The 10,570-nt window shown below is 25.8% G+C and overlaps 2 protein-coding genes across 2 annotated transcripts; both read left to right on the top strand.

Moving 5' to 3' along the window:
* Window positions 1–7,285: 7,285 nt before the first annotated feature.
* On the top strand, window positions 7,286–8,885 carry EIN_078410 (leucine-rich repeat-containing protein C10orf80, putative; the record flags this gene model as incomplete). Its single annotated transcript, XM_004182894.1, has 5 exons — window positions 7,286–7,291; window positions 7,363–7,593; window positions 7,793–8,099; window positions 8,135–8,496; window positions 8,535–8,885. The coding sequence occupies 5 exons, from the start codon at window positions 7,286–7,288 to the stop codon at window positions 8,883–8,885; spliced, it is 1,257 nt and encodes a 418-aa protein (XP_004182942.1).
* A 327-nt stretch (window positions 8,886–9,212) lies between these two features.
* EIN_078400 (hypothetical protein) lies at window positions 9,213–9,590 on the top strand (the record flags this gene model as incomplete). Its single annotated transcript, XM_004182893.1, has 1 exon — window positions 9,213–9,590. One exon carries the CDS (start codon window positions 9,213–9,215, stop codon window positions 9,588–9,590), a length of 378 nt encoding a protein of 125 aa, XP_004182941.1.
* Between the last annotated feature and the right edge of the window lie 980 nt (window positions 9,591–10,570).

The following is a 10,570-nucleotide window of genomic DNA, read 5'->3' as shown; positions in this document are numbered from 1 at the left end:
TAATTTTTCCTTTGCTTAACCCTCATTTTTTGTTATAAATATTTACTCGAAAAAAACAAAATAACGAACATGACTTTTTTAAATTTTACTTGACAAATAAATCTTGCACCAAAAATTTACTTGAAAAATATAAAAAACAAACTTGGGATTAAAATTTTGATTACCATAACACAATTTTTGCCAAAACATATAACACAACTTTATAATTAAATGTCCATGTTTACAGAATCACCAAGTCGTGTTCTGGATAAAAATAAAAAGTACTAATGAGTAAAACAAGCATTGAGAGAAGATAAATTGGTTAAGGCTATACAATTGAAAAGTTTTATAATTTTTGAACTCTTTATTTTATTTAAGACTCTTTTGATTAATAACCTTGATTGTTTAAATGTTTGTTTTATGTTATCGATTACTTTTTTAATTGTTGAAATAAACAAAAACTTATTATTAATTTAAGTGTTGTATCATTTGATGCAATAATGTCTTCAAACCATCATTTGTTTATTGTTATATTATCGTTTATCTTGTGTTTGTTAGAAATGGGTTGTTTTACTGACGTTTAGTTACAAAACAAACCACTGGCCAAATAACGAACCTGGAAAATCGGGAAGATTTACCCATTATTTGGGTGATTTCCCGATTTTTTATTCAATAATTGAAACTGTATTGATTTTTAAGGGTTTTAAACTGTGTACCGTTGTTGGTTCAACAAATAGGAAAATAAAAAATAAAACAAATAAAAAAGAGTAAATAATGGGAAATTAGGACAAAGGGTTTATATAAATTTTGGAAACGGTACAGAGTTTTGGAAAACAGTTTATTTTAAATTATTTTTAATTATTATCATATTTTTCACAAAATCATAACTGAAAAAAATGACGCTTTTATGAAACAAGTTTGGCATCTAAAGAGTTCTTAGCGATTTCAAGGATGAAAACAAATATGGATTAGATGATTATTTGAAAGAAGGATGTTCTAACAATAATAAAAATGTCCAAAATAATAGTAATTCAGTCGAAGTTGTCCAATATGAAAAAACATTTATTGAAACTGATAAGTGTGAAGATGAAATAAATGATGCGAAAACGGATAAAAATGTTCTGATATAATAAAAACGACAATACATAAAAAAAAGAAAAAGTGAATTATCAAAACTAATGAAACGGAGCAATCGTGCAAAAGGTAACTAAACATTTCGAAATGTGAGTGAATTTTTAGTGTTGTTTATGTTTTATAAGTATTTTAATAACTTTCTTTTTTTATTTAAAACACGAATGAAATATCGGTAATTATGTTGTAATATATATAATATGTGTTAAGATATTTTTAAATTAAATTAAAATGACAATTATAAACTGCATTAATATTTAATGTAACTTTATAACGTATTTTATGAATATAACATTTTTTGTATTATATACCAATACAAATATAATTTACCTATGTTAAATTTTTTATATTTTTACACAAACATGCAATGAAATTATATTTCATTTATCAATTTTGAACATTTGAATCGTTTAAATTAATATTGACATAATAAACAACAAAAATTGTTATTTTATATTTTTAATAGATTAAACAAAAGTCACATCTGTATTAATTAAACAAAAGTACATAAAACAAAAATATGCTCATACAACCACTCGGGGCTGAAAAAAAGAAATAGTAGTTAATATTTTCTGTTTTGTTGTTAGTATCGTGACTGAATTTCCAGCTGCTACACATGACAGTGTTGTGTTTAAAACTTACCTGGATAGAAAGTATGTTGATGGATAAATATTGTTTCTTGTTGATGGAGGCTACAAATCTTGTTCGAATGGTGTCACTCCTTATTAATTTGATCTTTCAACTGAATACACCACTCAACAATTAAATGCAATTCTATACCACGATAACCTTCATTTTTCGTGTCCAAATATTGTCGAAATGTATTTGAAAGATTGGAATGCACTTTTAAATTAATAAGAAATCGATGGAAATTTTAAGCAAAGAATTATGGTAAACATGTTACAATTGCCCATGTTTTGTTGAATTTCAAAAATACCAAACGCCCATTGAAAAATGTTTATTTTTATATTTTCCACAACTATTTAATCACTGAACCTCGAAATAGAGATATTTTTATGACTCCTCTTCCACCAGCTACTATTAGATTGCTCGAAACTTTTATTTACAATGGTGACGTTTTTCCTTGTTGTCAATGGAGAAAGAGAATTTGTCGATGCGACAAACAATTAACAAATTGAATTCGTTTTTGCTTAGTTTCTGTTTTTGTAAATAAAAAATAAATAATAAATGTTGAATAAAAACAAATTAGATATTTTACTGCTTTTATATCTGTAGTTTCAGGAAACAACAGCAATTTTTTCCATTATACTATAATAAACTATAATTATATTATTTCTTATATTAAATGAATTGTGAAACTATATTTTAAATGGTAAATTATAGTTACTTGGAGAAAATATAGTTTACTTAGATAAAAATCGAGCACTTGCCAGAGTTCCCAGGACTCAAAAGAAATTTGACCACTCGCCAGAGTAGTTCTATTTTCAAATACCTTCAAGTGTGACATCATATCAATTAGTTACAAATAAAAAAACTTATGTTTAATTTAAACTTTTTTCAACATATTTAAAAAGTACTTAAGTTATCATTAAGGTTGACTTAAAAAAGTAAAATTTATTTAAATTATTCTGGTATACAGTATAAATTTTATTTTTTTTACCAAAAAAATACTAAAAAATAAAAATAAAAAGTTCGTAAAAATGTTAATTTGTAAAACTTAAAAACCTTGGTGTCTTTTCGGAAAGTAAAGAAAAAAAATCGGCATTTTCAAATTAATTACCTTTTAAAAAATCATCATTATTCACAAACGTTTTTTTAAATGACTATTTATTATATAAAACAAACAATAAGTTAATGAGTAATTTATATCGTCCACAACGTTTGGTAGTCATAAAAAAATAAACAAACAACATATTAATGATATACTGTCGGAATTATTTCTAATTTGCACAGATTATATCATAAGTTTTTTTTATAAATGATTTAAAAACTTGTTAAATACTATTAAAACATAATGTTGTTATATTGTAAATTATGAAAATGTGATATTATGTGCTTTGATATTGTTTTATTAAACCATGTCTTATTCTAAACAACGAATAAGTTATACATTTGATTAATTACACGACAAAAAATATTTCAACATGATAACCGAATTAAAAATCAATTTTATCAATATCAGAGAGAAATTATAATCTTCCAACTTTTTATAATCTATTAGTCGCAATTTCAACAACAAATAAAAAAAGTTAGTAGACAACAAAGTTAATACATATAAGATTAATTACAATACAAGAACTTCAAGTTTTTAAGACTGACTTTGTCATATGATTATATAATAAACTGTTTTCCAAAACTCTGTACCGTTTCCAAAATTTATATAAACCCTTTGTCCTAATTTCCCATTATTTACTCTTTTTTATTTGTTTTATTTTTTATTTTCCTATTTGTTGAACCAACAACGGTACACAGTTTAAAACCCTTAAAAATCAATACAGTTTCAATTATTGAATAAAAAATCGGGAAATCACCCAAATAATGGGTAAATCTTCCCGATTTTCCAGGTTCGTTATTTGGCCAGTGGTTTGTTTTGTAACTAAACGTCAGTAAAACAACCCATTTCTAACAAACACAAGATAAACGATAATATAACAATAAACAAATGATGGTTTGAAGACATTATTGCATCAAATGATACAACACTTAAATTAATAATAAGTTTTTGTTTATTTCAACAATTAAAAAAGTAATCGATAACATAAAACAAACATTTAAACAATCAAGGTTATTAATCAAAAGAGTCTTAAATAAAATAAAGAGTTCAAAAATTATAAAACTTTTCAATTGTATAGCCTTAACCAATTTATCTTCTCTCAATGCTTGTTTTACTCATTAGTACTTTTTATTTTTATCCAGAACACGACTTGGTGATTCTGTAAACATGGACATTTAATTATAAAGTTGTGTTATATGTTTTGGCAAAAATTGTGTTATGGTAATCAAAATTTTAATCCCAAGTTTGTTTTTTATATTTTTCAAGTAAATTTTTGGTGCAAGATTTATTTGTCAAGTAAAATTTAAAAAAGTCATGTTCGTTATTTTGTTTTTTTCGAGTAAATATTTATAACAAAAAATGAGGGTTAAGCAAAGGAAAAATTATTTAGAATTTATTTGTCTAAAAAATCGGGGCATCCCAGTACAGAGTTTTGAAAAACAGTTTACTTTGGTCATTAGTCTTGCAATATTTTTGTAATTTTTTCTTGTGCACAATTTCAACCGTTCACTATAACTTTCAACTTACTTGTTAATATTTTTGATGTTTTTTTTACAAACATCATGACACACTATAAAATGTTTTCATTACTTGTATTATCTATTTATTGTTTATATTTTAAAAATTACTACAAATGCTCAATTAGATTAAAGTCACAACTCGGAGCTAGCCAACTTTTAATGATAAAACATTTTTATAATTCAAAAAACTAAAGTGTACAGTAAAAACTTAAGAGAGCGGGCTGGTGTGGCAATTTTGTTTTTTTTCAAAAGTGGGCATTTTAAGCGAATCAAACCTTAATTACCGCTCTATAAAGAACTTTATTTTTAGTTTCGTTGAAAAATACCCTCTTTTGAAAGAATCAGCTTTTTAAAAGTACCGTTTTTGAAAAGTTTTACTGTATTTTGATTTGTGCACATAGGCGTTGTATTGCATAATTTTTTCCCTTTTGATTACTTTTTAATTGTTTCATTTTTATTATTGTATTGCTTTTATAACGTTTTGATTATTATGGAGGTTTAATACTAAATTGATTAAAATGTAAGTATATTGTATTGTTTTATAATTACTATATTGATACATATTTTTATATTTTGCTTTTTATATTATATTAAGTCAATAGTTGTTTGATTTTGTCAAAATCTCTCCAGTAATTCAATTTATATCAACACATTTATCTTCAAAACGAATAGAAAGATACAACTTTTTAAGGTTATTTTTTGATAATCGATGTATTTTCAAGCAAGATCAGGTGTTCGTCAATTTTGCCATTTTTTGCTTTTCAAAAACAGGGAGCCCCTCTTAACAATTTCCCAAAAAAACACTTGAGAAAAAAACAATTGTTTATTATCACCAATATTTTCACTAAAAGCAAAGTTAATTTTTGTTTTTTGTTACTTTTATTCCATTTGGTTCTTTAACCAACTTTTATTTATTTTTATATTGTTATTGAACAAATTTGGCAATAATATATACTGAAATAATGACAAATTCAATTTTATAAATCTTATAATATATGGAAAATTAATTATAAGTTAAATTAAATGTAATAGTTTATAATCAAGATAAATTTTCATAAAATATTTTGTAAAAAACATAACAAATTTTTTAATATAATTAATTATAATTTAATAGTTTGATAAATTCATTTTTTTATAAACAATATAACTTCGAAAAAGATCGATAGACTATTTAATGAAATAAAATATAATTGAATTTGACAATGTATAGTAAATTAACTATTAGTAAAAAAACACTAAAAAAACAAATACATTTTTGTTTATTTATAAAAATACATTGATAAAACTAAACAAAATGTATTAATATTATTATAAAATTTTAATGATTCATTATAATACAAATTTATAACATGATTGTTTCGATAATTAAATTGATCTTTAAAATATATAATATATCAAAATGTTACATCAAAATATTTTTCAATTTATCAACACTTATTATAATAAAACATGTATATCAAATAAATAACTGTATATATTATTTAAGTTAATGTATATACCAATTTAATAAAATCAATATCATTTTATCTTTTGCTTTTTGAAATTGATACCATTTATAGATTGCAAACAAAAAAATTTAAATTATCAAAACAAAAATAATTTAATATAATTTGCCTTTAGTTGGAATATGTACGAGTTGTCACATCAATAAAATCAAATAAAACGGGTTAATTAAGACTTTTGCAAAGACATTATATTTCAGAATAAATGTCAACCATATAATTGTCTATTTTTTGTGTTGTTTCAAAAAAAGTTCTTTGAAAATAACAACAATAATTAAAAAGATGATGTTTAACTAGCCCGATTATGAACACAAAAAGCAACTCATTATTTTCTTTAAACAAAAGTTGGTTTGTAGAAAATTCTATTCAAAATGTTTTGTTAAAAAACATTGAAAAAAAACAAAACTTTAAAATAATTTTTAATAGTTTTTTTTGAAAACAATATGATAAAAATAATTAAAAACTGACGCAACTTATAATTAAAACAAACTACACTATGTCTATTCCAGAGATATTTTTCACGAACAATATAATTTTGCATGCAAACAAAGGGGTTAAATGATAAATTCAATTTTTATTTTTGGTGTTTTATAAAACAACTTATAAAACGGACAATTGGCAATTAAAAATGAACAGTAAAATACGTATTATATATAAATATATTCCTTCTAAATATCGCAAAATCATTAATTGTTTTTTTTTGATTTGGTAAAACAAAATTAAATTTGCTCCAAAAACTACAAAAAAATTAAAACCATCAGGGGAAAATGCAAAAAGGGATTAGAAGAACCAATTTTAATTATATTTTTAATAAGTTGAATTATATTGTAATTGCTTTAATTGTTTAATAAGGCAAATTGACGATTAGAAAAAGAAAAACAACATTTTTAAATTATTTATAAATTGTCTAATTTGTTTTTGTGTTTTTTTACAATATTTTATTGTTTTGAAAAATGTGGAACAATCCGATTGAAACAAACCAAATAAAGCGTTTTAGGGTTTTTAAATCTATCTCATATTATTAAATAATTTATATAATAATTACTTTGTATTAGACTTTGTAAATTAGCAATAAACTATTTATGTTTATTTAGTTTTAAAAGACCCAATTCTAAATAAATAAAATTGTTTATAATAATTTCATTTAATTTTGTCGAATATAATTAAAATATAATAAAGTAATATCTTTAATTAACTTTATTAATACTATTTTTAAAAAAAATAAACTATAATAAATTATATGTTGTTATATAATTATTGTAAACAATAATTGCCTGGTCATTTTTTTAATGTAATAATTACTTGGACGAAATTAAAGTAAATAATCAATAGATTTAAAACACAAAGAATGGAAATTATATTAAAAAAAAACTATAACGAATAATTTATTTATCATAATGTATAATAATTAAAGAGTTATGAATGTGTATTTTTGGATTTTAATTATCTCAAATACTTTATTTTTCAAAAAACAATACAAGTTACTCAAAACAAGAAGGTTTCAGACGATAAAGATGGGTATAACCAACAATTGCAAGCAGTGAAGACAAAGACTGCTGCTTTGACTTCGGCCAAGAATGCAAGTGATAAGAAGATTTTATCATTGAACTCAGAGAAAGACGAATTAGAAGATAAGAACAGAAAACTTGATTCTTCCAATAAAGATGCTCAGAGAAAACTTGCTGAGTTGACAAAGAGAATTGAAGATGGACTGAATGACTCTGATGTGTTGAAAGCACAGAAGGCCGACTACGAAGCTCAAATCTAAGCGTTGAAAGATGACATGGAGAAGACTGAAAAAATTTGGCTGTTGCTAAATCTAATATGAACCAAAAAGACGTTGAAATTAATAACTTGAATGAACAACTTACCTAAACTGCTGATAACAAAGACAAGCTTGAGGCTGATGCTGAGAACACGAGTAGAAAGATGCTCAAGAGAAGCAATTGTCTCAATTGAAGGCTGACAATGACAATTTGACTAAAGCAAAATCTGTTGTTGATGCCAAATTGAAAGATACTGAAAGAGAAAAAGCTGCTCTTAACGAAGAAGTTGAAGCCGCAAATGAGAAGTTGAGAATTACTAAAAACGACTTGGGAAGAACCAAAGCAGAACTTGACCAACTCCAACAGGACTTTGACTACCTCAAGAAGAATGCCGACACCGATGTTGCTGATAAGAAGAAACTCAATGGAACTGTTAATGAGAGCAATAAGAAGATTGAGGAATTGAGTGCCAAAGTCGACTAATTTACTCACAAGAACAAGAAGTTGCTGAAGCCGACGAAGAGCTTAAAACAGTCAAGAAAGACAAATTTGCGAAAGAAAAAGAGGCAAAGAAGTTGAAAGCAGAAAACGACGAAATTAAAGAGAAGGTGAAAAATTTGGCTTATGACAAAGACCTACTTTCTTCTGAAAAGAAGAAACTTGAAGACGAATATGACCAACTCATTAACTTGGTTTATAAACACGAAGACGAGACCAACAACTTGAATGGTTCAATCAAAAAGTTACAAAAAGACTTAGAAGCAAACAACACCGAGTTTACTGAATTAAGAGACAGAACAGCTAAAGACAAGAAGAAAATAGCAGATTTGGAACAACAATTGCAAGACCTTGAATATAGACCAGTTGGGACTTCAAATATCGATCGAACTGAAGTCGTCAGAGAGACAACCAAATTGCTGATTTGGAAAAGGCGGTTGCTGCGTTGAAAGAACAGAACACTCAACTTGATGCTGCTAAGAAGGATATGAAAAAGCAATCTGTTGAAGACGCAACGAAGATTGAGAATAATGGATCACATATTAAGGCACTTGAAGCACAAAAGAAGATGGCATTGGACGACAAAGCGGAGGCCGAGAAGACTGCTGCGGACCAATCTGATAGAAGAAAGAAGATGGAAGACCAAGTCAAAACACTTAATGCACAAGTCTCATCACTTAAAGTCCAAGTCAGTCCACCGGCTTCTGTTGCTCAAAAAGAAAAGAACAACATGTTGAATGCAATAATAACTTAAGTTCGAGCCCAACTTGATGAAGAAAGACAGAAAGCTGACAGTGCAGATGCTGCTCGAAAGGCTTCTGAGAGCAAATAGCAGGAAGTTCAATCCAACTTAGATGAAGCAAATAACACCAAAGAAAAGTCGACTAAAAAGCGAATCACTTGATTGTCCAAGTTGATCAACTCTCTGATTGGAAGAAGAATAATGAAAATGATTTGGAGGAAATGGACAAGATGATTAACGACTTGAATGCCGAAGTTGACATGGCACAAACAACTTGATACTGCAAATGATGACAAAGATGGCAACGAAGCAATGAAATAGAAATACCAAGACGAACTGATGAATGTTAGAACTGAAATTGATCACGAAAAGAAAGACCACACTAAGACCCAATTGATTAAAGGAAAGTACAAGAAGGATATCGCTGAAATCACAGTCAGAGCTGAAACCCTTGAGAAGAACATCCAGATGGCTGAACAAGAGAAAGTCAAGACTGTGAGAGATCATAAAACCGCTATTGAAGAATTGATGAGAACAAATACTGAACTCGACGAAAAACAAGACAAATTTGACAAAATTGAAGACAATATGTCCGAGATGAAGACTGAATTGAGGCAACATTTAAAAACAGTTGAAAACACTTATGAGAATAAATTAACTGAATTGAATAAACAACTTGATCTTGAAAGAACCACTGCTCAACAGGCTAAAGCATAGAAGAAGAAATATGCAGACAAACTCAGAGAATCGAAACAGAAAAAAAAGAAACACAAAACGCAGCTGCTAAGACTAAGAAACAAGCCAAACAGTATGCCAGAAAGGTTGAAGAGGCTGAGAGAAAGCTTGCAGAATTCGAACAGAAAGAATCTACTTTCAACATGATTGTTAATTATTTATTTATCATTCCAAGTCTTGTCATATTGGTAACTGTATGTGTGAATATCAAAAAACTACATTTTTAAAATAAAATACAATTGTTTAAATATGAATATTTTAAAAGAAATACAATTATTTTTTTGTTTACCAAATAATTTTTTTTGTAATCACTTTTTTTAACATAAAAAATAATTAATTAATTCTTTTTTTATATTTATAATTATTTGACACGCATTTCAAACCTTTTGTTACAAGTTTTTTATTATTTTACGTATGTTTTTGACTTTAAATAATTATTGTCAGCCCAAGCATTTTGATGGATCTTCAAGGTCACCTTAAATACTTATCTTTTTTATGGAACTAAACTATAATAAAACGATAGTTAGTGAAAATATTAGCTATCGTTTTTAAATAGTATCACAATTTACCATTATATTTAGTAAAATTAACCATTAATATAGTACACGCTTAATAGTATAAAACCAATAAGAATAGTAATTGTAAATAAATATACCGGTTTTGCTATTATATATTAGGGGAAATATAAGGGAATATAAGGGAATTATAGGATTTATAATAATTATTTATCATTATTTATGTGTTATTTTTGTTAAACTTTTTAATGGCAACATATAAATAAACAATATTTAGTTAAAAAAATAAAAATTATTAAAAATAAATATTGAGTTTGCTTTTAATCATATTGATAAAGAATATAATTATTTAGCAATTATAACAATATCTATGTATTTTTCCCGATTTTTAACTTTAATAGTTAAAAAATTACATTTATAATTCTGTGGTTTTGGACTTAATTACAA

The sequence above is a fragment of the Entamoeba invadens genome, assembly GCF_000330505.1.
Source record: "Entamoeba invadens IP1 unplaced genomic scaffold scaff_1105074725877, whole genome shotgun sequence".
In the NCBI taxonomy this organism is placed as follows: domain Eukaryota; phylum Evosea; order Mastigamoebida; family Endamoebidae; genus Entamoeba; species Entamoeba invadens.
The sequence above is the reverse complement of the archived record's forward strand: the minus strand, read 5'-3'. Positions and strand labels throughout refer to the sequence as shown.